The sequence below is a fragment of the Oncorhynchus kisutch genome, linkage group LG7, assembly GCF_002021735.2.
Source record: "Oncorhynchus kisutch isolate 150728-3 linkage group LG7, Okis_V2, whole genome shotgun sequence".
Taxonomy (NCBI): Eukaryota; Metazoa; Chordata; class Actinopteri; order Salmoniformes; family Salmonidae; genus Oncorhynchus; species Oncorhynchus kisutch.
This window is the reverse complement of record NC_034180.2, coordinates 56,479,590-56,507,011: the sequence shown is the minus strand read 5'-3', so window position 1 is coordinate 56,507,011 and position 27,422 is coordinate 56,479,590. Positions and strand designations below refer to the sequence as shown.

Here is a 27,422-nt window from a genome sequence, read left to right as displayed (position 1 = left end):
TCATTAACGTTCTGCTATGTCGTTAACGCTCTGCTATGTCGTTAACGTATGTTGTAAAGCTCTGCTATGTCATTAACGTATGTTGTAACGCTCTGCTATGTCATTAACGCTCTGCTATGTCATTAACGCTCTGCTATGTCATTAACGCTCTGCTATGTCATTAACGCTCTGCTATGTCATTAACGTATGTTGTAACGCTCTGCTATGTCATTAACGCTCTGCTATGTCATTAACGCTCTGCTATGTCATTAACGCTCTGCTATGTCATTAACGCTCTGCTATGTCATTAACGTATGTTGTAACGCTCTGCTATGTCATTAACGCTCTGCTATGTCATTAACGCTCTGCTATGTCATTAACGTATGTTGTAACGCTCTGCTATGTCATTAACGCTCTGCTATGTCATTAACGCTCTGCTATGTCGTTAACGCTCTGCTATGTCGTTAACGCTCTGCTATGTCGTTAGCGCTCTGCTATGTCGTTAGCGCTCTGCTATGTCGTTAACGCTCTGCTATGTCGTTAACGCTCTGCTATGTCGTTAACGCTCTGCTATGTCGTTAACGCTCTGCTATGTCGTTAACGCTCTGCTATGTCGTTAACGCTCTGCTATGTCATTATTGCATGTTGTGCATATGTGTACTAGTAATTTAACTTTTTATTTAAGAAAAAATTATTATTTACAATGATGGCCTACCCCGGCCAAACCTGGACGGCGCTGGGCCAATTGTGCGCTGGTGTCGGTTGTAATACAGCCTGGAATCGAACCACGGTCTGTAGTGAGGCCTCCAGCACTAAGATGAAGTGCCTTAGACCACTGCGCCATTCGGCAGCCCTGTAATATTCATTATTGACATTATTTAATGATTCATGTAGAGAATGTCACTGGAAGGAAGTAACCTGCGCATTCTGTATATTTGTAAAATACAATTCTTCACAATTCTGTGTAACTCATTTCACTTAGACAATTGCATCTAATAGTTCCATCAAATAAATACAAATCCATTCATATTCCCCTTAGCGCTGTAAGTTACTGACATTTTTTTGAACAGCTTCTGTCTACCCAGTGAGTGAAGTTTAGTGGATAACTGTTAGTGTTCCTCCATCTTGGATCTGTCCCCATAGAGGAGTTGGATATGAGTAGCTGCTTCTAGTATGTAACTGCTCCTCCATCTTGGATCTGTCCCCATACAGGAGTTGGATATGAGTAGCTGCTTCTAGTGTGTAACTGCTCCTCCATCTTGGATCTGTCCCCATACAGGAGTTGGATATGAGTAGCTGCTTCTAGTGTGTAACTGCTCCTCCATCTTGGATCTGTCCCCATACAGGAGTTGGATATGAGTAGCTGCTTCTAGTGTGTAACTGCTCCTCCATCTTGGATCTGTCCCCATACAGGAGTTGGATATGAGTAGCTGCTTCTAGTGTGTAACTGCTCCTCCATCTTGGATCTGTCCCCATACAGGAGTTGGATATGAGTAGCTGCTTCGTCTCTACGGCTGCTTGTATTGCTAAACGACAACTAGAGCAGAACCCCAAACCAGAGAAGAAAATTATTATCCAGCAGCAGGAGAAGGAACAGCAGCAGGAGAAGGAACAGCAGCAGGAGAAGGAACAGCAGGAGGTTATTGTCAGGAAAAAGGAGGTGATTTTGAAAAAAAATGTAGCTTTCTGATCATGTTGAACATAAGCATGTACTATTTCTGTTTAGTACGGTCTGTCTGTAGTGTCACACCGTAGACCTCCTGCACTGTGACGTACTAACTATGACACTATGCATCCCAATAGAAAAAGGTGGAGGCCAATGTTGATGATATTCTTAAACGAAGCACAGAGCTCGCCCGTAAGTCCTAACTCCATTCATATCAGTAATGTCAATCACAATGTGTGTCCCAAATGCCACGCTCTACTCTATACAGTGCACCAGGACCCATAGAGCTTTGATCAAAAGTAATATACTATGTAGGGAATAGGGTCATTTGGGACACATCCAAGCTCTTACTGATCTGAAACATCAAAGCACTTGGGTGGTTTATTTCCAGTATTTAAACTACAAATGCCATGTGTTTAAGTCTCTCTCCTCTCCCAGTCATAGGAAACCAGTTCGCAGCCTGTGGCCAGCTGGAAATGGCAGTCAAGTATTTCACTGACGCTATTAAACACAATCCTACAGAATTTAAGTGAGTATGAAAGGCAATGACACTGGTTGGCACTCGGCTTATGTATGATATGAGTAAATAACTGTAAAATGCATTCATAATGGCACCCTATTCCCTGTCTAGTGCACAACTCTTATTCTGAAATGGCACCCTATTCCCCGTCTAGTGCACAACTCTTATTCTGAAATGGCACCCTATTCCCCGTCTAGTACACAACTCTTATTCTGAAATGGCACCCTATTCCCTGTCTAGTACACAACTCTTATTCTGAAATGGCACCCTATTCCCTGTCTAGTACACAACTCTTATTCTGAAACACCCCCCACTACCAGCGCTCACATCCCCCCCCCCTACCAGCGCTCACAACCCCCCTACCAATGCTAGGCCCTCTGATGTTTTCTGAACACAGCCCTGATGTCCTGTTGTAGGCTGTTTGGGAACCGGTCCTTTTGTTATGAGAAGATGCAGCAGTATGATCGGGCCTTGAGTGATGCCGATCTGGCCCTCTCCATGGAGCCTGGTTGGATTAAAGGACTATATAGGAAGGGGAAGGCTCTGTCTGGACTCAAGGTACACAACATTACAATACTTTATGCACTTCAACTTCAGGATTTTATCTTCTATCTCTTTGTATAATGTTTGTCAATCTCACTATGTGCTGTCCTCTCTCTCTGTCCTCCCTCTCTCTCTCTCTCTGTCCTCCCTCTCTCTCTCTGTCTGTCCTCCCTCTCTCTCTCTGTCTGTCCTCCCTCTCTCTCTCTGTCTGTCCTCCCTCTCTCTCTCTGTCTGTCCTCCCTCTCTCTCTCTCTGTCTGTCCTCTCTCTCTCTCTCTCTCTCTCTGTCTGTCCTCTCTCTCTCTGTCTGTCCTCTCTCTCTGTCCTCCCTCTCTCTCTGTCCACCCCCTCCCTCTCTCTGTCCAGAGGTACTTTGAGGCATGCCAGACCTATAAGGAGGTATTAATGCAGGACAGTTTGTGTTCAGATGCTGCTCAGGAGTTGATGAAAGTTCAGATCATGCAGCTGATGGTATGTATGGAAGCCTCTTTTAACATAACATGCGGTAATATTATAATAATTTAGATTCTACGTAGGTTGAAAGAAAATCTACATTTCTTTTCACTTACGTTACTATTATTACGTTTATTTGAAAAGGGCCAGCGTACATTATAACATATAGTACCAGTCCAAAGTTTGGACACCTACTCGTTCAAGTTAATTTTTGTTTGTTATTTTCTACATTGTATAGTAATAGGCAAGTCAGTTATGAACAAATTCTTATTTTCAATGACTGCCCTAGGAACAGTGGGTTAACTGCCTGTTCAGGGGCAGAACGACAGATTTGTACCTTGTCAGCCCGGGGGTTTGAACTTGCAACCTTCCGGTTACTAGTCCAAAGCTCTAACCACTAGTCTACCCTGCCGCCCCATTCTCTCAACCAGCTTCACCTGGAAGGCTTTTACAAAAGTATTGAAGTTCCCACATATGCTGAGCACTTGTTGGCTGCTTTTCCTTCACTCTGCGGTCCAACTCATCACAAACCATCTCAATTGGGTTGAGGTTGGGTGATTGTGGAGACCAGGTCATCTGATGCAGAACTCCATCACTCTTCTTCTTGGTCAAATAGCCCTTACACAGCCTGGAGGTGTGTTTTGGGTCATTGTCCTGTTGAAAAACAAATGATTGTCCCACTAAGCACAAACCAGATGAGATGGTGTATCACTGCACAATGCTGTTGTAGCCATGCTGGTTAAGTGTGCCTTGAATTCTAAATTAATCACTGACAGTGTCACCAGCAAAGCACCATCGCACCTCCTCCTCCATGCTTCACGGTGGGAACCACACATACGGAGATCATCCATTCACCTACTCTGTGTCTCAAAGACACGGCGGTTGGAACCAAACATCTCCAATTTGGACTCATCAGACCCAAGGGACAGATTTCCACTAGTCTAATGTCCATTGCTTGTGTTTCTTGGCCCAAGCAAGTCTCTTCTTATTGGTGTCCTTTAGTAGTTGTTTCTTTGCAGCAATTTGACCATGAAGGCCTGAGTCTCCTCTGAACAGTTGATGTTGAGATGTCTGTTACTTGAACTCTGAAGCATTTATTTGGGCTGCAATCTGAGGTGCCGTAAACTCTAATGAACTTATCCTCTGCAGCAGAGGTAACTCTGGGTCTTCCATTCTTGTGGCGGTCCTCATGAGAGGCAGTTTCATCATAGTGCTGGATGGTTTTTGCGACTGAAGACACGTTATGCTCTCTAGATGTTCCTTTATTGACTGACCTTCATGTCTTCAATTTTGAAGAATCTAAAATATAACATATTTTGAGATTTTGTTTAACACTTTTTTTTGGTTACTACATGATTCCATATGTGTTATTTCATAGTTTTGATGTCTTCACTATTATTCGACAATATAAAGAAACCCTTGAATGAGTAGGAGTGTCCAAACTTTTGACTGGTATTGTACAACAGCTATTTTTTGTCTGCAATCAAATCCAATTTAATTTGTCACATGCAGATGTTATTGCAAGTGTAGAGAGATGTGTTTCTAGCTTCAACAGTGTAGTCGTGTCTAATAATTCACAACAATATACATACAACCTAAAAGTAAAATAATGGAGTACAGGAATATATAAATATTAGGATGAGTAGAATGGCATAGACTAGAATACAGTAGAATGGAATACAGTAGAATGAAATACAGTAGAATGAAATACAGTAGAATGGAATACAGTAGAATGAAATACAGTAGAATGAAATACAGTAGAATGAAATACAGTAGAATGGAATACAGTAGAATGGAATACAGTAGAATGGAATACAGTAGAATGGAATACAGTAGAATGAAATACAGTAGAATGGAATACAGTAGAATGGAATACAGTAGAATGGAATACAGTAGAATGAAATACAGTAGAATGGAATACAGTAGAATGAAATACAGTAGAATGGCATAGACTAGAATACAGTAGAATGAAATACAGTAGAATGGAATACAGTAGAATGAAATACAGTAGAATGGCATAGACTAGAATACAGTAGAATGAAATACAGTAGAATGGAATACAGTAGAATGAAATACAGTAGAATGGAATACAGTAGAATGGCATAGACTAGAATACAGTAGAATGAAATACAGTAGAATGGCATAGACTAGAATACAGTAGAATGGAATACAGTAGAATGGAATACAGTAGAATGGAATACAGTAGAATGAAATACAGTAGAATGAAATACAGTAGAATGGAATACAGTAGAATGGAATACAGTAGAATGAAATACAGTAGAATGAAATACAGTAGAATGGAATACAGTAGAATGGAATACAGTAGAATGGAATACTGTAGAATGAAATACAGTAGAATGGAATACAGTAGAATGGAATACAGTAGAATGGAATACAGTAGAATGGAATACTGTAGAATGGAATACTGTAGAATGGAATACAGTAGAATGGAATACTGTAGAATGGAATACTGTAGAATGGAATACTGTAGAATGAAATACAGTAGAATGGAATACAGTAGAATGGAATACTGTAGAATGGAATACTGTAGAATGGAATACTGTAGAATGGAATACAGTAGAATGGAATACAGTAGAATGGAATACAGTAGAATGAAATACAGTAGAATGAAATACAGTAGAATGGAATACAGTATATACAGATGAGATGAGTAAAGCAAAATATATGTAAACATTATTAAAGTGACTGGTGTTCCATTATTAAAGTGGCCAGTGATTTCAAGTCTATGTATATAGGGCAGCAGCCTTTAAGGTGCAGGGTTGAGTAACCGGGTGGTAGCCAGGCTAGTGATGGCTATTTAACAGACTGATGGCCTTGAGATAGAAGCTGTTTTTCCAGCCTCTCGGTTCCAGCTTTGAAGCACCTGTACTGACCTTGCCTTCTGGATGATAGTCCCCAGGCAGGGTAGCGTATAAACAAGAAAAACATTAATATACGAACATACAAACATCATTTGAAAAAAATATCATGAAATAAAATTGAGCTAGATGGTAATTTTCAATGAAGATAAATTGTGACTTGCTTCAGCGCTTTGAATGTTTTCTTTTGTGGCTTTGGGAAAGAGAGAGAACTAGTCAGTTGTACAACTGAAAATATGTCTTCTGCATTTAACCCAACCCCTCTGAATCAGAGAGGTGTGTCTTCCACGTTTAACCCAACCCCTCTGAATCAGAGGTGTGTCTTCCACGTTTAACCCAACCCCTCTGAATCAGAGAGGTGTGTCTTCCACGTTAAACCCAACCCCTCTGAATCAGAGAGGTGCGGGGGAGGCTGACTTTAATCAACATCCACGTCTTCGGCGCCTGGGGAACAGTGGGTTAACTGCCTTGTTCAGGGGCAGAACGACAGATTTTTTTTACCTTGGAGATTCGGTCTAGCAACCTTTCGGTTATTGACCCCACACTTTCACCACTAGTCTACCTGCCACATGTTCAGGTTATAGGATAGTTTATAATGCCTTCTGTAGTGCAGCATCTCTTCCATTACCTACCATAGGGTGTCATTAAGTATGATAGAATATCTCTGTCTCTCTCTGTCCACCTGTATAGGTGTGTGTGTGTGTGTGTGTGTGTGTGTGTGTGTGTGCACACGCTTGTGTACCTACTTTGTTGACTAATGAATGACTGCAACCACAGGCCTCTCCAGAGGCCTCTCCTGCAACCACAGGCCTCTCCAGAGGCCTCTCCTGCAACCACAGGCCTCTCCAGAGGCCTCTCCAGAGGGTGGTGCGGTCTGCCTAACGCATCAGTGTTATAACATCTCTCTCTCTCTCTAACGTGCTGATTGAATGTGTGATGTTTTTTTATCCTAGGAAATGGGATTTACTCGTGAGCAGAGCTCTAATGCGCTGATTGTCCATGGAGACTTTGAGAAGGCGGTTAATGTCCTGTCTGGTATTGAAGGTAAACAACTAGACTTGACAGGAGCCTGAGTCCCACATCAGTTTGTGCTGTCTTGCCAAATATGCCAAGTGACAATGCGTTGTCACAACGGCACAAACAGAGCTGTGACTCAGGCTACTGTTAATATCCTCCAATTCATAAAGACGTTTTGAATATGTGGTGTTATGACTTCTGTCTCTGTGTGTGTCTCCCCGTAGATGAATATGGTAGTAATGACATTCCTGCGGCTGCCACCTCAGCAGAGGACAGTGCGACGTGGGAGGGAGTGTGCCCCAGGCCTAAACCTCTCCTCCAAACCAGACCTAAACCCAGATCCACTACCCCAGGCCCTGAACCCAGATCCACTACCCCAGGCCCTGAACCCAGATCCACTACCCCAGGCCCTGTATACCACGTTGCACCGGGAGGGAGCACAAGGTGACATACAGTACCAGTCAAAGGTTTTAGAACACCGACTCATTCAAGGGGTTTTCTTAATGTTTGACTATCTTCTACATTGTAGAATAATAGTGAAGACATCACAACTATGAAAGAACACATATGGAATCATGTAGTAACCAAAAAAGTGTTAAATTAATCCAAATATATTTTTCAAAGTAGCCACCGTTTACCTTGATGAAAACTTTACACACTCTTGGCATTCTCTCAACCAGCTTCACGAGGTAGTCACCTGGAATGCATTTCAGGTATGCCAACAAGGCATATCAGGTATGCCTTGTTAATTTGTGGATTTTTTCCCCCTTAACCTCTCTAGGGTACATAGGACGCTAGCGTCCCATCTGGCCAACATCCAGTGAGGTTGCAGAGCGCCAAATTCAATTACAGAAATGCTCATTATAAAAATTCAGAAAACAAAACATATTTTACATAGGTTTAAAGATTAACTTCTTGTTAAACCAACCACAGTGTCATATTTATAAAATGCTTTTCGGCGAAAGCATACCTAGCCCAGAACATACCTAGCCCAGAACATAGCCCAGTTGACAAATTATTACAAACAGTAAGCAGCCAAGCAGAAGCGTTACAAAACCTCAGAAATAGAGATAAAATTAATCCCTTACCTTTGATGATCTTCATATGGTGGCACTCAGAAGACATTAATTTACTCAATAAATGTTCCTTTTGTTTGATGAAGTCTCTTTATATCCAAAAACCTCTGTTTTGTTAGCGCCTTTTCTTCAGTAATCCACAGGCTCAAACTCAGTCAAAACAATCAGACAAAAAATCCAAATTGTATCCGTAAAGTTCATAGAAACATGTCAAACGATGTTTATATTCAATCCTCAGGTTGTTTTTTAGCCTAAATGATCTATAATACTTCAACCGGACAATAACGTTGTCAATACGTTGTCAATATAAAAGGTAAACAAGAAATGCACATGCGCCTGAAAAAGCTTTTCGACATGTTCGAATCCATTTTTTCAGACTGGTCTTACTCCCTCATTTATAAGAATACAAGCCTGGAACGATTTCTAAAGACTGTTGACATCTAGTGGAAGGCACAGGAACTGCAAATGGAGTCCTAAGTCAATGGATACTGTAATGGTATTGAATAGAAAACTAAATAAATAAATTTAAGAAACTACTTCCTGGATGGATTTTTCTCAGGTTTTTGCCAGCTAAATCAGTTCTGTTATACTCAGACACTATTTTAACAGTTTTGGAAACTTTAGAGTGTTTTCTATCCAAATCTACCAGTTATATGCATATCATATCTTCTGGGCCCGAGTAGCAGGCCGTGTATTTTGGGCATGCTTTTCATCCAAAATTCCGAATGCTGCCCCCTACCCTAGAGAGGTTAATGCATTTGAGCCAATCAGTTGTGTTGTGACAAGGTAGAGGTGGTATACAGAAGAAAGTCCCATTTGGTAAAATACCAAGTCCGTATTATGGTAAGAACAGCTGAAATAAACAAAGAGAAATGACAGTCCATTACTTTAAGACATGAAGGTCATACCTAGAGGTATATTGATATACTATATTGATATATTGATATTAAAAGCTCCATTGTTTGATTATTATAACTACTCCTATAGAAATGGTAGTCTGTCAGGTACTCAGCAGGAAGGTCTGATATCTCTATTATTAAAACAAGACCCAGATGGCAAATATAAAGACCCGGTCTAAAAACTGGAGGCACCTTACACTTCAACGTTGTGATGCAAAAATACTATTGACATATGCATAGCACGACAACAACTAGAAATAATAGAACATCATCTTCTGAAAATAGACCAGATCCTGCAACCATGGAGAGGTAAATACCTGTCTATTTATGGAAAAATGGTTCTGATTAACTCCTTAGTCATATCTCAGTTTTCTCACTTATGGAGCTGATGATTCGTTTTTCAAATCATATGAGCAAAAAAATATTTTGCTTTATCTGGGACGCTGAAGCAGACAAAATAAAGCGTGTAGATTACTAAGAAAAGCTCGTCCATTGTTTAAAAATAGCCTTTTTGCCTTTGTGCAGATTGCCATGTCTAATTTTCGATTAATTTAAAATTAAACCTTTTTCAAAGTATCTCTCTTTATTACCAGCATTGCAGAGCTGGTTACAATTTTAATTTCATCCCCCTGAAAAGAGAGAACAAATATGGCTGAACTCAATGTGCTGGTTGATAAAATACCTGTATTTATGGGAAAGATGTTTGAAAATGGTATTTTGATATTAAATGATTGTAAATTGGAATGGTGGAGAGTTTTGTGCTTTTCAGCTAAAATTATTATATAGAATTCTTGCCACCAACAAAATGTTGAATATTTGGGGCATAAAATCATCGAAGCGCTGCAGATTTTGTTGTGAGGATACAGAATCAATAGACTGTTTATTTTGGTATTCCCCTCAGGTAGCCTGTTTCTGGTCTCATGTTCACGAATGGCTGAAAATGCATAGCATTGATCTAAAATTCACCCAAGAAATAGTGCTGTTAGGAGATCTGGAGAGACCAGGTCAGTCAATTACTAAACTACTAATACTCTTAGTAAAAGTATTTATCTTCAACAGGTAATCTGTAGATTCTATTCGATAGATTGAAATTGTACGTTAAACATCACAGCATTGTTAATGGTGCATAGAAATCCGAAGAGGGTGGCAGAGATAGATGCGATGGGCTGTGCTGAGGGAAGCAGAGGGTTGGGATGTGGAGTTGGAGACAGGTTGGAGATAGATGGGATGGGCTGAGGGAAGCAGAGGGTTGGGATGTGGAGTTGGAGATAGATTGGATGGGCTGAGGGAAGCAGAGGGTTGGGATGTGGAGTTGGAGATAGATTGGATGGGCTGAGGGAAGCAGAGGGTTGGGATGTGGAGTTGGAGACAGGTTGGAGATAGATGGGATGGGCTGAGGGAAGCAGAGGGTTGGGATGTGGAGTTGGAGATAGATGGGATGGGCTGAGTGAAGCTGAGGGTTGAGATGTGGAGTTGGAGATAGATGGGATGGGCTGAGGGAAGCTGAGGGTTGGGATGTGGACATAGATGGGATGGGCTGAGTGTTGTGATGTGGAGTTGGAGACAGGTTGGAGATAGATGGGATGGGCTGAGGGAAGCTGAGGGTTGGGATGTGGAGTTGGAGATAGATGGGATGGGCTGAGGGTTGGGATGTGGAGTTGGAGACGGGTGGGAGTGGAGTTGGAGATGGGTGGGAGTGGAGTTGGAGACGGGTGGGAGTGGAGTTGGAGACGGGTGGGAGTGGAGTTGGAGACGGGTGGGAGTGGAGTTGGAGACGGGTGGGAGTGGAGTTGGAGACGGGTGGGAGTGGAGTTGGAGACGGGTGGGAGTGGAGTTGGAGACTGGTGGGAGTGGAGTTGGAGACGGGTGGGAGTGGAGTTGGAGACGGGTGGGAGTGGAGTTGGAGACGGGTGGGGAATAGAGTGACGGTCAAAGAATAAAAGTATTTTTAAAAGTAAAAAAAAAAACATAACAAAAAGTAGATTTGAATGACAGTGTTACAGCTAATGCTGGTTTGTCTGAGGTTGATGCCGTGCAGGTGTTTGTACACACACACACTCATTCAAATGCACATACGCGGACACACAGACGGTAAATAGTGCCATAGATGCACTGAAACATGTTCAGTTGGCCTTGATGTTATGATTTTAGTTGGCCTTGATGTTATGATTTTAGTTGGCCTTGATGTTATGATTTTAGTTGGCCTTGATGTTATGATTTTAGTTGGCCTTGATGTTATGATTTTAGTTGGCCTTGATGTTATGATTTTAGTTGGCCTTGATGTTATGATTTTAGTTGGCCTTGATGCTATGATTTTAGTTGGCCTTGATGTTATGATTTTAGTTGGCCTTGATGTTATGATTTTAGTTGGCCTTGATGTTTTTAGGTTTTTTGCATTGTTTTCTGTTTTCCTTTGTCTTTGGTTAATTTTGTTGGTTGGTGCATTGGGGGGGTGGAACTATTATTATTTATTATTATTTTCTCAGGGGGTGGGGGGGTCTTGGATGGTTGAGGGGCAGCTCTTGGGGAAATGTGGGGGGGGGGTCTTGGGAGGGTTGGTGGGAAATCTGTCGACGTGACCTTGAGCAGGGTGTTGACCCTGGTTACTTCTGTGTGTCGCTCTGGAGACGTGACCTTGAACAGCCCTGTTTGAATGGTTACTCTGTCGAGCCCTGTTTGAATGGTTACTCTGTCGAGCCCTGTTTGAATGGTTACTCTGTCGAGCCCTGTTTGAATGGTTACTCTGTCGAGCCCTGTTTGAATGGTTACTCTGTCGAGCCCTGTTTGAATGGTTACGTTGGCGAGCCCTGTTTGAATGGTTACTCTGTTGAGCCCTGTTTGAATGGTTACGTTGGCGAGCCCTGTTTGAATGGTTACGTTGGCGAGCCCTGTTTGAATGGTTACTCTGTCGAGCCCTGTTTGAATGGTTACTCTGTCGAGCCCTGTTTGAATGGTTACTCTGTCGAGCCCTGTTTGAATGGTTACGTTGGCGAGCCCTGTTTGAATGGTTACTCTGTCGAGCCCTAGCATGGCTATCATACAGTAAGAGTCTAGGGCTGTCTGTTATAGCACACTGTTGTCAAATATAATGTGTACTGTTGTTTTGTAGAATTGAGTCTGATAGCTGGGTACTGTTGATTTGTAGCATTCAGTCTGATAGCTGGGTACTGTTGATTTGTAGCATTGAGTCTGATAGCTGGGTACTGTTGATTTGTAGCATTGAGTCTGATAGCTGGGTACTGTTGCATTGAGTCTGATAGCTGGGTACTGTTGGAATTACTTTTCATCAGACTTCCTGCCACTGAAGATGTTTCTCTCTCCACAGCAGTCTGTTTCCTGTATATGTTGGCTGTTTGGGGCCCAACACAACACAACCAATGCTACACAGCCTCTTCAGCAGGTAGGAACATTCTCCTGTCTCCACCTCCTCTCCTGTCTCCTCCTCCTGTTCTTCTCCTGTTTCTCTTTCTAAGACAGTACGATGACTAGAAGACTGTTAATGGGTTGTATTGTCTCTCTGTCAGTGCTGGGACGATCCACAGTATCAAAATCTTGCGCTCTTCCAACTGTGCATTTATCAACTACACCAACATGGACCACTGTGAGAGAGCCATCAGGACTCTAAATGTAAGTCTCTGCCTGTACCTCCTCTGCCTGTACCTCTCTGCCCTTATGTCTCTGTCTGTACACTACACCACTTTTAAAATCGTAATAACAGGGTCACCCACTAAACGATGTGGTAGAGACTGGGTCACCCACTAAACGATGTGGTGGAGACTGGGTCACCCACTAAACGATGTGGTGGAGACTGGGTCACCCACTAAACGATGTGGTGGAGACTGGGTCACCCACTAAACGATGTGGTAGAGACTGGGTCACCCACTAAACGATGAGACTGGGTCACCCACTAAACGATGAGACTGGGTCACCCACTAAACGATGAGACTGGGTCACCCACTAAACGATGAGACTGGGTCACCCACTAAACAATGTGGTGGAGACTGGGTCACCCACTAAACAATGTGGTGGAGACTGGGTCACCCACTAAACAATGTGGTGGAGACTGGGTCACCCACTAAACAATGTGGTAGAGACTGGGTCACCCACTAAACGATGTGGTAGAGACTGGGTCACCCACTAAACGATGTGGTATAGACTGGGTCACCCACTAAACGATGTGGTGGAGACTGGGTCACCCACTAAACGATGTGGTGGAGACTGGGTCACCCACTAAACGATGTGGTGGAGACTGGGTCACCCACTAAACGATGTGGTGGAGACTGGGTCACCCACTAAACGATGTGGTGGAGACTGGGTCACCCACTAAACGATGTGGTGGAGACTGGGTCACCCACTAAACGATGTGGTGGAGACTGGGTCACCCACTAAACGATGTGGTGGAGACTGGGTCACCCACTAAACGATGTGGTGGAGACTGGGTCACCCACTAAACAATGTGGTGGAGACTGGGTCACCCACTAAACAATGTGGTGGAGACTGGGTCACCCACTAAACAATGTGGTGGAGACTGGGTCACCCACTAAACGATGTGGTGGAGACTGGGTCACCCACTAAACAATGTGGTGGAGACTGGGTCACCCACTAAACGATGTGGTGGAGACTGGGTCACCCACTAAACGATGTGGTGGAGACTGGGTCACCCACTAAACGATGTGGTGGAGACTGGGTCACCCACTAAACGATGTGGTGGAGACTGGGTCCCCCACTAAACAATTTGGTAGAGACTGGGTCACCCACTAAACGATGTGGTGGAGACTGGGTCCCCCACTAAACGATGTGGTGGAGACTGGGTCACCCACTAAACGATGTGGTGGAGACTGGGTCACCCACTAAACGATGTGGTGGAGACTGGGTCACCCACTAAACGATGTGGTGGAGACTGGGTCACCCACTAAACGATGTGGTATAGACTGGGTCACCCACTAAACGATGTGGTAGAGACTGGGTCACCCACTAAACGATGTGGTGGAGACTGGGTCACCCACTAAACGATGTGGTGGAGACTGGGTCACCCACTAAACGATGTGGTGGAGACTGGGTCACCCACTAAACGATGTGGTGGAGACTGGGTCACCCACTAAACGATGTGGTGGAGACTGGGTCACCCACTAAACGATGTGGTGGAGACTGGGTCACCCACTAAACGATGTGGTATAGACTGGGTCACCCACTAAACGATGTGGTGGAGACTGGGTCACCCACTAAACGATGTGGTGGAGACTGGGTCACCCACTAAACGATGTGGTGGAGACTGGGTCACCCACTAAACGATGTGGTATAGACTGGGTCACCCACTAAACGATGTGGTGGAGACTGGGTCACCCACTAAACGATGTGGTATAGACTGGGTCACCCACTAAACGATGTGGTATAGACTGGGTCACCCACTAAACGATGTGGTGGAGACTGGGTCACCCACTAAACGATGTGGTATAGACTGGGTCACCCACTAAACGATGTGGTATAGACTGGGTCACCCACTAAACGATGTGGTGGAGACTGGGTCACCCACTAAACGATGTGGTGGAGACTGGGTCACCCACTAAACGATGTGGTAGAGACTGGGTCACCCACTAAACGATGTGGTATAGACTGGGTCACCCACTAAACGATGTGGTAGAGACTGGGTCACCCACTAAACGATGTGGTGGAGACTGGGTCACCCACTAAACGATGTGGTAGAGACTGGGTCACCCACTAAACGATGTGGTAGAGACTGGGTCACCCACTAAACGGTGTGGTGGAGACTGGGTCACCCACTAAACGATGTGGTGGAGACTGGGTCACCCACTAAACGATGTGGTGGAGACTGGGTCACCCACTAAACGATGTGGTGGAGACTGGGTCACCCACTAAACGATGTGGTGGAGACTGGGTCACCCACTAAACGATGTGGTGGAGACTGGGTCACCCACTAAACAATGTGGTGGAGACTGGGTCACCCACTAAACGATGTGGTGGAGACTGGGTCACCCACTAAACAATGTGGTGGAGACTGGGTCACCCACTAAACGATGTGGTGGAGACTGGGTCACCCACTAAACGATGTGGTGGAGACTGGGTCACCCACTAAACGATGTGGTGGAGACTGGGTCACCCACTAAACGATGTGGTGGAGACTGGGTCACCCACTAAACGATGTGGTGGAGACTGGGTCACCCACTAAACGATGTGGTGGAGACTGGGTCACCCACTAAACGATGTGGTAGAGACTGGGTCACCCACTAAACGATGTGGTGGAGACTGGGTCACCCACTAAACGATGTGGTAGAGACTGGGTCACCCACTAAACGATGTGGTGGAGACTGGGTCACCCACTAAACGATGTGGTGGAGACTGGGTCACCCACTAAACGATGTGGTGGAGACTGGGTCACCCACTAAACGATGTGGTAGAGACTGGGTCACCCACTAAACGATGTGGTGGAGACTGGGTCACCCACTAAACGATGTGGTGGAGACTGGGTCACCCACTAAACAATGTGGTAGAGACTGGGTCACCCACTAAACGATGTGGTGGAGACTGGGTCACCCACTAAACGATGTGGTGGAGACTGGGTCACCCACTAAACGATGTGGTGGAGACTGGGTCACCCACTAAACGATGTGGTATTTTTATTTATTTTATTTCACCTTTATTTAACCAGGTAGGCCAGTTGAGAACACCTTTATTTAACCAGGTAGGCTAGTTGAGAACACCTTTATTTAACCAGGTAGGCTAGTTGAGAACACCTTCATTTAACCAGGTAGGCCAGTTGAGAACACCTTTATTTAACCAGGTAGGCTAGTTGAGAACACCTTTATTTAACCAGGTAGGCTAGTTGAGAACACCTTTATTTAACCAGGTAGGCTAGTTGAGAACACCTTTATTTAACCAGGTAGGCTAGTTGAGAACACCTTTATTTAACCAGGTAGGCTAGTTGAGAACACCTTTATTTAACCAGGTAGGCTAGTTGAGAACAAGTTCTCATTTGCAACTGCGACCTGGCCTAGATAAAGCATAGCAGTGTGAACAGACAACACAGAGTTACACATGGAGTAAACAATTAACAAGTCAATAACACAGTAGAAAAAAAAGGGGAGTCTATATACATTGTGTGCAAAAGGCATGAGGAGGTAGGCGAATAATTACAATTTTGCAGATTAACACTGGAGTGATAAATGATCAGATGGTCATGTACAGGTAGAGATATTGTTGTGCAAAAGAGCAGAAAAGTAAATAAATAAAAACAGTATGGGGATGGTAGGTGAAAATGGGTGGGCTGTTTACCAATAGACTATGTACAGCTGCAGCAATCGGTTAGCTGCTCAGATAGCTGATGTTTGAAGTTGGTGAGGGAGATAAAAGTCTCCAACTTCAGCGATTTTTGCAATTCGTTCCAGTCACAGGCAGCAGAGTACTGGAACGAAAGGCGGCCAAATGAGGTGTTGGCTTTAGGGATGATCAGTGAGATACACCTGCTGGAGCGCGTGCTACGGATGGGTGTTGCCATCGTGACCAGTGAACTGAGATAAGGCGGAGCTTTACCTAGCATGGACTTGTAGATGACCTTGAGCCAGTGGGTCTGGCAACGAATATGTAGCGAGGGCCAGCCGACTAGAGCATACAAGTCGCAGTGGTGGGTGGTATAAGGTGCTTTAGTGACAAAACGGATGGCACTGTGATAAACTGCATCCAGTTTGCTGAGTAGAGTGTTGGAAGCAATTTTGTAGATGACATCGCCAAAGTCAAGGATCGGTAGGATAGTCAGTTTTACTAGGGTAAGTTTGGCGGCGTGAGTGAAGGAGGCTTTGTTGCGGAATAGAAAGCCGACTCTTGATTTGATTTTCGATTGGAGATGTTTGATATGAGTCTGGAAGGAGAGTTTACAGTCTAGCCAGACACCTAGGTACTTATAGATGTCCACATATTCAAGGTCGGAACCATCCAGGGTGGTGATGCTGGTCAGGCGTGCGGGTGCAGGCAGCGAACGGTTGAAAAGCATGCATTTGGTTTTACTAGCGTTTAAGAGCAGTTGGAGGCCACGGAAGGAGTGTTGTATGGCATTGAAGCTCGTTTGGAGGTTAGATAGCAAAGTGTCCAAGGACGGGCCGGAAGTATATAGAATGGTGTCGTCTGCGTAGAGGTGGATCAGGGAATCGCCCGCAGAAAGAGCAACATCATTGATATATACAGAGAAAAGAGTCGACCCGAGAATTGAACCCTGTGGCACCCCCATAGAGACTGCCAGAGGACCGGACAGCATGCCCTCCGATTTGACACACTGAACTCTGTCTGCAAAGTAATTGGTGAACCAGGCAAGGCAGTCATCTGAAAAACCGAGGCTCCTGAGTCTGCCGATAAGAATATGGTGATTGACAGAGTCGAAAGCCTTGGCAAGGTCGATGAAGACGGCTGCACAGTACTGTCTTTTATCGATGGCGGTTATGATATCGTTTAGTACCTTGAGCGTGGCTGAGGTGCACCCGTGACCAGCTCGGAAACCAGATTGCACAGCGGAGAAGGTACGGTGGGATTCGAGATGGTCAGTGACCTGTTTGTTGACTTGGCTTTCGAAGACCTTAGATAGGCAGGGCAGGATGGATATAGGTCTGTAACAGTTTGGGTCCAGGGTGTCTCCCCCTTTGAAGAGGGGGATGACTGCGGCAGCTTTCCAATCCTTGGGGATCTCAGACGATATGAAAGAGAGGTTGAACAGGCTGGTAATAGGGGTTGCGACAATGGCGGCGGATAGTTTCAGAAATAGAGGGTCCAGATTGTCAAGCCCAGCTGATTTGTACGGGTCCAGGTTTTGCAGCTCTTTTAGAACATCTGCTATCTGGAATTGGGTAAAGGAGAACCTGGCGAGGCTTGGGCGGGGAGCTGCGGGGGGGGCGGAGCTGTTGGCCGAGGTTGGAGTAGCCAGGCGTAAGGCATGGCCAGCTGAGAAATGCTTGTTGAAGTTTTCGATAATCATGGATTTATCGGTGGTGACCGTGTTACCTAGCCTCAGTGCAGTGGGCAGCTGGGAGGAGGTGCTCTTGTTCTCCATGGACTTCACAGTGTCCCAGAACTTTTTGGAGTTGGAGCTACAGGATGCAAACTTCTGCCTGAAGAAGCTGGCCTTAGCTTTCCTGACTGACTGCGTGTATTGGTTCCTGACTTCCCTGAACAGTTGCATATCGCGGGGACTATTCGAAGCTATTGCAGTCCGCCACAGGATGTTTTTGTGCTGGTCGAGGGCAGTCAGGTCTGGAGTGAACCAAGGGCTGTATCTGTTCTTAGTTCTGCATTTTTTGAACGGAGCATGCTTATCTAAAATGGTGAGGAAGTTACTTTTAAAGAATGACCAGGCATCCTCAACTGACGGGATGAGGTCAATGACCTTCCAGGATACCCGGGCCAGGTCGATTAGAAAGGCCTGCTTACAGAAGTGTTTTAGGGAGCGTTTGACAGTGATGAGGGGTGGTCGTTTGACTGCGGCTCCGTAGCGGATACAGGCAATGAGGCAGTGATCGCTGAGATACTTTTAAAGAATGACCAGGCATCCTCAACTGACGGGATGAGGTCAATGACCTTCCAGGATACCCGGGCCAGGTCGATTAGAAAGGCCTGCTTACAGAAGTGTTTTAGGGAGCGTTTGACAGTGATGAGGGGTGGTCGTTTGACTGCGGCTCCGTAGCGGATACAGGCAATGAGGCAGTGATCGCTGAGATCCTGGTTGAAGACAGCGGAGGTGTATTTGGAGGGCCAGTTGGTCAGGATGACGTCTATGAGGGTGCCCTTGTTTACAGTTAGGGTTGTACCTGGTGGGTTCCTTGAAGATTTGTGTGAGATTGAGGGCATCTAGCTTAGATTGTATGACTGCCGGGGTGTTAAGCATATCCCAGTTTAGGTCACCTAACAGAACAAACTCTGAAGCTAGATGGGGGGCGATCAATTCACAAATGGTGTCCAGGGCACAGCTGGGAGCTGAGGGGGGTCGGTAGCAGGCGGCAACAGTGAGAGACTTATTTCTGGAGAGAGTAATTTTCAAAATTAGTAGTTCGAACTGTTTGGGTATGGACCTGGAAAGTATGACATTGCAGGCTATCTCTGCAGTAGACTGCAACTCCTCCCCCTTTGGCAGTTCTATCTTGACGGAAGATGTTATAGTTGGGTATGGAAATCTCAGAATTTTTGGTGGCCTTCCTGAGCCAGGATTCAGACACAGCAAGGACATCAGGGTTAGCAGAGTGTGCTAAAGCAGTGAGTAAAACAAACTTAGGGAGGAGGCTTCTGATGTTGACATGCATGAAACCAAGGCTTTTTCGATCACAGAAGTCAACAAATGAGGGTGCCTGGGGACATGCAGGGCCTGGGTTTACCTCCACATCACCTGCGGAACAGAGAAGGAGTAGTATGAGGGTGCGGCTAAAGGCTATCAAAACTGGTCGCCTAGAGCGTTGGGGACAGAGAATAAGAGGAGCAGGTTTCTGGGCATGGTAGAATATATTCAGGGCATAATGCGCAGACAGGGGTATGGTGGGGTGCGGGTACAGCGGAGGTAAGCCCAGGCACTGGGTGATGATGGGAGAGGTTGTATCTCTGGACATGCTGGTTGTAATGGGTGAGGTCCGCATGTGTGGGAGGTGGGACAAAGGAGGTATCAGGGGTATGAAGAGTGGAACTAGGGGCTCCGTTGTGAACTAAAACAATGATAACTACAGTGCCTTGCGAAAGTATTCGGCCCCCTTGAACTTTGCGACCTTTTGCCACATTTCAGGCTTCAAACATAAAGATATAAAACTGTATTTTTTTGTGAAGAATCAACAACAAGTGGGACACAATCATGAAGTGGAACGACATTTATTGGATATTTCAAACTTTTTTAACAAATCAAAAACTGAAAAATTGGGCGTGCAAAATTATTCAGCCCCTTTACTTTCAGTGCAGCAAACTCTCTCCAGAAGTTCAGTGAGGATCTCTGAATGATCCAATGTCGACCTAAATGACTAATGATAAATACAATCCACCTGTGTGTAATCAAGTCTCCGTATAAATGCACCTGCACTGTGATAGTCTCAGAGGTCAGTTAAAAGCGCAGAGAGCATCATGAAGAACAAGGAACACACCAGGCAGGTCCGAGATACTGTTGTGAAGAAGTTTAAAGCCGGATTTGGATACAAAAAGATTTCCCAAGCTTTAAACATCCCAAGGAGCACTGTGCAAGCGATAATATTGAAATGGAAGGAGTATCAGACCACTGCAAATCTACCAAGACCTGGCCGTCCCTCTAAACTTTCAGCTCATACAAGGAGAAGACTGATCAGAGATGCAGCCAAGAGGCCCATGATCACTCTGGATGAACTGCAGAGATCTACAGCTGCGGTGGGAGACTCTGTCCATAGGACAACAATCAGTCGTATATTGCACAAATCTGGCCTTTATGGAATAGTGGCAAGAAGAAAGCCATTTCTTAAAGATATCCATAAAAAGTGTCGTTTAAAGTTTGCAACAAGCCACCTGGGAGACACACCAAACATGTGGAAGAAGGTGCTCTGGTCAGATGAAACCAAAATTGAACAATGCAAAACGTTATGTTTGGCGTAAAAGCAACACAGCTCATCACCCTGAACACACCATCCCCACTGTCAAACATGGTGGTGGCAGCATCATGGTTTGGGCCTGCTTTTCTTCAGCAGGGACAGGGAAGATGGTTAAAATTGATGGGAAGATGGATGGAGCCAAATACAGGACCATTCTGGAAGAAAACCTGATGGAGTCTGCAAAAGACCTGAGACTGGGACGGAGATTTGTCTTCCAACAAGACAATGATCGAAAACATAAAGCAAAATCTACAATGGAATGGTTCAAAAATAAACATATCCAGGTGTTAGAATGGCCAAGTCAAAGTCCAGACCTGAATCCAATCGAAAATCTGTGGAAAGAACTGAAAACTGCTGTTCACAAATGCTCTCCATCCAACCTCACTGAGCTCGAGCTGTCTTGCAAGGAGGAATGGGAAAAAATTTCAGTCTCTCGATGTGCAAAACTGAGAGACATACCCCAAGCGACTTACAGCTGTAATCGCAGCAAAAGGTGGCGCTACAAAGTATTAACTTAAGGGTGCTGAATAATTTTGCACGCCCAATTTTTCAGTTTTTGATTGTTTGAAATATCCAATAAATGTCGTTCCACTTCAGGATTGTGTCCCACTTGTTGTTGATTCTTCACAAAAAAATACAGTTTTATATCTTTATGTTTGAAGCCTGAAATGTGGCAAAAGGTCGCAAAGTTCAAGGGGGCCGAATACTTTCGCAAGGCACTGTAACCTGAACAACAGTATACAAGGCATATTGACATTTGAGAGAGACATACAGCGAGGCATACAGTAATCACAGGTGTTGAATTGGGAGAGCTAGCTAAAACAGTAGGTGAGACAACAACAGCTAATCAGCTAGCACAACAACAGCAGGTAAAATGGCGTTAACTAGGCAGAGGGAGAGTCGGATTAACTACACACAGAGCCTGAGTGCGGCTGGGGCCGACAGATAAAACATAAACAAGCAGAATGGAGTACCGTGATTAATGGACAGTCCAGCATGCATCAGCTATGTAGCCAAGTGATCAGTGTACAGGGGGCAGCGGTGTATGGGGCATGGAAGCTGGACTGGCGAGTGTTATCCAGGTTAAAAAAACAAACAATGACTAAATAGCTTGTAGCTAGTTAGCTGGTTAGCTTCTGGAGGTTCTTGAGTGTGTTCTAAAAATAAAAAATAATAGCGATTCCGTATCACATTGGGTGAGGCAGGTAACCGGAAGGTTATAAACAAATTAAAAATCGAAAGAGATAGAAAGTAAATATGGGTCCAGTGAGTGTTTGGGACGCGGCGATTCAGACGGTTAGCAGGCCTGTGCTAACAAGGTAACAGTTAGTAGGCCGGGGCTAAACAAGGTAGCAGTTAGCAGGCCGAATTAGCAAGCACTGGGTAGACTGGGTCACCCACAAAACGAGGTGGTAGAGACTGGGTCACCCACTAAACGATGTGGTGGAGACTGGGTCACCCACTAAACGATGTGGTAGAGACTGGGTCACCCACTAAACGATGTGGTAGAGACTGGGTCACCCACTAAACGATGTGGATGAGACTGGGTCACCCACTAAACAATGTGGTGGAGACTGGGTCACCCACTAAACAATGTGGTGGAGACTGGGTCACCCACTAAACGATGTGGTAGAGACTGGGTCACCCACTAAACAATGTGGATGAGACTGGGTCACCCACTAAACGATGTGGTAGAGACTGGGTCACCCACTAAACGATGTGGATGAGACTGTGTCACCCACTAAACGATGAGACTGGGTCACCCACTAAACGATGTGGTGGAGACTGGGTCACCCACTAAACAATGTGGTGGAGACTGGGTCACCCACTAAACGATGTGGTGGAGACTGGGTCACCCACTAAACGATGTGGTGGAGACTGGGTCACCCACTAAACAATGTGGTGGAGACTGGGTCACCCACTAAACGATGTGGTAGAGACTGGGTCACCCACTAAACGATGTGGTGGAGACTGGGTCACCCACTAAACGATGTGGTAGAGACTGGGTCACCCACTAAACGATGTGGTAGAGACTGGGTCACCCACTAAACGATGTGGTAGAGACTGGGTCACCCACTAAACGATGTGGTAGAGACTGTGTCACCCACTAAACGATGAGACTGGGTCACCCACTAAACGATGTGGTGGAGACTGGGTCACCCACTAAACAATGTGGTGGAGACTGGGTCACCCACTAAACGATGTGGTGGAGACTGGGTCACCCACTAAACGATGTGGTAGAGACTGGGTCACCCACTAAACGATGTGGTAGAGACTGGGTCACCCACTAAACGATGTGGTAGAGACTGGGTCACCCACTAAACGATGAGACTGGGTCACCCACTAAATGATGTGGTAGAGACTGGGTCACCCACTATATGATGTGGTAGAGACTGGGTCACCCACTAAATGATGTGGTAGAGACTGGGTCACCCACTAAACGATGTGGTAGAGACTGGGTCACCCACTAAACGATGAGACTGGGTCACCCACTAAATGATGGGGTGGAGACTGGGTCACCCACTAAACGATGAGACTGGGTCACTCACTAAACGATGTGGTAGAGAATGGGTCACCCACTAAACGATGTGGATGAGACTGGGTCACCCACTAAACGATGTGGTAGAGACTGGGTCACCCACTAAACGATGTGGATGAGACTGTGTCACCCACTAAACGATGAGACTGGGTCACCCACTAAACAATGTGGTGGAGACTGGGTCACCCACTAAACAATGTGGTGGAGACTGGGTCACCCACTAAACGATGTGGTAGAGACTGGGTGACCCACTAAACGATGTGGTAGAGACTGGGTCACCCACTAAATGATGTGGATGAGACTGGGTCACCCACTAAACGATGTGGTAGAGACTGGGTCACCCACTAAACGATGTGGATGAGACTGTGTCACCCACTAAACGATGAGACTGGGTCACCCACTAAACGATGTGGTGGAGACTGGGTCACCCACTAAACAATGTGGTGGAGACTGGGTCACCCACTAAACGATGTGGTGGAGACTGGGTCACCCACTAAACAATGTGGTGGAGACTGGGTCACCCACTAAACGATGTGGTAGAGACTGGGTCACCCACTAAACGATGTGGTGGAGACTGGGTCACCCACTAAACGATGTGGTAGAGACTGGGTCACCCACTAAACGATGTGGTAGAGACTGGGTCACCCACTAAACGATGTGGTAGAGACTGGGTCACCCACTAAACGATGTGGTAGAGACTGTGTCACCCACTAAACGATGAGACTGGGTCACCCACTAAACGATGTGGTGGAGACTGGGTCACTCACTAAACGATGTGGTGGAGACTGGGTCACCCACTAAACGATGTGGTGGAGACTGGGTCACCCACTAAACGATGTGGTAGAGACTGGGTCACCCACTAAACGATGTGGTAGAGACTGGGTCACCCACTAAACGATGTGGTAGAGACTGGGTCACCCACTAAACGATGTGGTAGAGAATGGGTCACCCACTAAACGATGAGACTGGGTCACCCACTAAATGATGTGGTAGAGACTGGGTCACCCACTAAATGATGTGGTAGAGACTGGGTCACCCACTAAATGATGTGGTAGAGACTGGGTCACCCACTAAACGATGTGGTAGAGACTGGGTCACCCACTAAACGATGAGACTGGGTCACCCACTAAATGATGGGGTGGAGACTGGGTCACCCACTAAACGATGAGACTGGGTCACTCACTAAACGATGTGGTAGAGAATGGGTCACCCACTAAACGATGTGGTGGAGACTGGGTCACCCAGTAAACAATGTGGTATAGACTGGGTCACCCACTAAACAATGTGGTAGAGACTGGGTCACCCACTAAACGATGAGACTGAGTCACTCACTAAACGATGTGGTGGAGACTGGGTAACCTACTAAACGATGAGACTGGGTCACTCACTAAACGATGTGGTAGAGAATGGGTCACCCACTAAACGATGTGGTGGAGACTGGGTCACCCAGTAAACAATGTGGTATAGACTGGGTCACCCACTAAACGATCTGGTAGAGACTGGGTCACCCACTAAACGATGAGACTGAGTCACTCACTAAACGATGTGGTGGAGACTGGGTCACCTACTAAACGATGAGACTGGGCCACCCACTAAACGATGTGGTAGAGACTGGGTCACCCACTAAACGATGTGGTATAGACTGGGTCACCCACTAAACGATGTGGTAGAGACTGGGTCACCCACTAAACGATGTGGTGGAGACTGGGTCACCCACTAAACAATGTGGTGGAGACTGGGTCACCCACTAAACGATGTGGTAGAGACTGGGTCACCCACTAAACGATGTGGTGGAGACTGGGTCACCCACTAAACGATGTGGTAGAGACTGGGTCACCCACTAAACGATGTGGTAGAGACTGGGTCACCCACTAAACGATGTGGTAGAGACTGGGTCACCCACTAAACGATGTGGTGGAGACTGGGTCACCCACTAAACGATGAGACTGGGTCACCCACTAAACGATGTGGTAGAGACTGGGTCACCCACTAAACGATGTGGTAGAGACTGGGTCACCCACTAAACGATGTGGTGGAGACTGGGTCACCCACAAAATGATGATACTGGATTTTTCTCTGGCGAGCTCTCATTGGCTATTGCTATTCATCGTTCTCAAAATGTGTCGCTGCTCAGCTCCACCTTCAAGATCTTTGCAGATTTTGTGCTGATAAAATCAAACCTGTTAGAAAATATCAGGACATCTGAGACTGCTCAAAGATGCCTGTTTCTGCCTGTTGTTACTGTCTGTAGCTGCCTGCTACTGTCTATTGCTGTACGCCTGTTGCTGCCTGTTGATACCTGCTACTGTCTGTTGCTGTCTGTTACTGCCTGCTACTGTCAGTTACTGTCTGCCTATGGCTGGACTCCTTTTACGGCCTGTTGCCGCCGTACGTCTGCCAGTGTCTGTTACTGTCGGTCTGTCATATATACTAGAGGTCGACCGAATATGATTTTTCAACGCCGATACCGATTAATCGTCCGATGTTTCTTAAAATATATATATATATATATTTTTTTGTAATAATGACAATTACAACAATACTGAATTAACACTTATTTTAACTCAATATAATACATCAATAAAAATCTATTTAGCCTCAAATAAATAATGAAACATGTTCAATTTGGTTTAAATAATGCAAAACAAAGTCTTGGAGAAGTAAAAGTGCAATATGTGTCATGTAAGAAAGCTAACGTTTCAGTTCCTTGCTCAGAACATGAGAACATATGAAAGCTGGTGGTTCCTTTTAACATGAGTCTTCAATATTCCAAGTTAAGAGGTTTTAGGTTGTAGTTAATATAGTATTTATAGGACTATTTCTCTCTATACCATTTGTATTTCATATACCTTTGACTATTGGATGTTCTTATAGGCACTATTTCATTGCCAGTGTAACAGTATAGCTTCCGTCCCCCCCTCGCCCATGCCTTGGCTCGAACCAGGAACACATCGACAACAGCCACACTCGAAGCAGCGTTACCCATCGCTCCACAAAAGCATCGGCCCTTGCAGAGCAAGGGGAATAACTACTCCAAGTCTCAGAGCGAGTGACGTTTGAAACGCTATTAGCGCACACCCAGCTAACTAGCTAGCCATTTCACATTGGTTACACCAGCCATTAGGCTGATAGGCTTGAAGTCATAAACAGTGCTGTGCTTGCGAAGAGCTGCTGGCAAAACGCACAAAAGTGCTGTTTGAATGAATGCTTACGAGCCTGCTGCTGCCTACCATCGCTCAGTCAGACTGCTCTATCAAATCATAGACTCAATTCTAACATCACACACAGAAATACGAGCCTTTGGTCTTTAATATGGTCGAATCCAGAAAATATCATTTCGAAAACAAAACGTTTATTATTTCAGTGAAATACGGAACATTTCGGTATATTATCTAACGGGTGGCATCCATCAGTCTAAATATTCTTGTTACATTGCACAACCTTCAATGTTATGTCATAATTACGTAAAATTCTGGAATATTAGTTCGCAATGAGCCAGGCTGGCCAAACTGTTGCATATACCCTGACTCAACGCAAGAGAAATGACACATTCACCTGGTTAATATTGCCTGCTAACCTGGATTTATTTTAGCTAAATATGCAGGTTTAAAAAGATATACTTCTGTGTATTGATTTTAAGAAAGGCATTGAGGTTTATGGTTAGGTACAGTCGTCCAACGATTGTGCTTTTTTCGCAAATGCGCTTTTGTTAAATCATCCCCCAGCGTTGCATCGATTATATGCAACGCAGGACACGGTAGATAAACGAGTAATATCATCAACCCTGTGTAGTTATAACTAGTGATTATGATTGATTCCGATTAATCGGTCGACCTCTAATATATATATATATATTGTTCTCTGTCATATATCGGCCTGTCAACACTAGATTTGCAGAGATAGAACCAAGTTCTATCAGCCTGCACTGAGTCTCCAGCTGTTTAAAGTCTGTCTCTGTGTCTTGTCTGTCAGGGTGAGGTGTTGAACGGAGTGATGCTGGCTGTCCGTCACCCCGATAGAGTGATGCAGAAGAAACTGGGCTTGTCCCAATTAGCTTTCGCCCTCACCAACGCACCGTGAGTAGAAAACACACACCCAGCCTGTTGTTGTCGTGACGTGTCTATCATTCATGTGATGATGGCTATTTTATCACATCAACTAACTATGTTTAGTTATTACGGGATTAAATGAATCGTGTAACAATTAACAAATTAATAACTTGGGGCACCACGGATAAAGTTTGTTTAATGAGTTACCGTTTCCC

The 27,422-nt window shown here is 45.1% G+C and overlaps 2 protein-coding genes across 7 annotated transcripts in view; both read left to right on the top strand.

Annotated features, from left to right (window-relative positions):
• LOC109882006 (attractin) overlaps positions 1-27,422 on the top strand; it is a 715,620-nt gene that overhangs the window by 71,768 nt on the left and 616,430 nt on the right. The window lies entirely within an intron of this gene.
• The window catches only part of si:dkey-33c12.4 (uncharacterized), a 40,608-nt gene that overhangs the window by 8,495 nt on the left and 4,691 nt on the right, over positions 1-27,422 (top strand). The window contains exons 8-17 of one of the 2 annotated variants that reach the window (XM_031829406.1): positions 1,460-1,639; positions 1,783-1,837; positions 2,084-2,174; positions 2,582-2,723; positions 3,074-3,178; positions 6,993-7,083; positions 7,281-7,500; positions 12,360-12,431; positions 12,556-12,658; positions 27,131-27,234. In XM_031829406.1, coding sequence (XP_031685266.1) covers positions 1,460-1,639; positions 1,783-1,837; positions 2,084-2,174; positions 2,582-2,723; positions 3,074-3,178; positions 6,993-7,083; positions 7,281-7,500; positions 12,360-12,431; positions 12,556-12,658; positions 27,131-27,234 — 1,163 coding nt within the window. Of the gene's footprint in view, positions 1-1,459; positions 1,640-1,782; positions 1,838-2,083; positions 2,175-2,581; positions 2,724-3,073; positions 3,179-6,992; positions 7,084-7,280; positions 7,501-12,356; positions 12,432-12,555; positions 12,659-27,130; positions 27,235-27,422 lie in introns of both variants that reach the window. The other variant, XM_031829405.1, reaches the window with a different exon arrangement.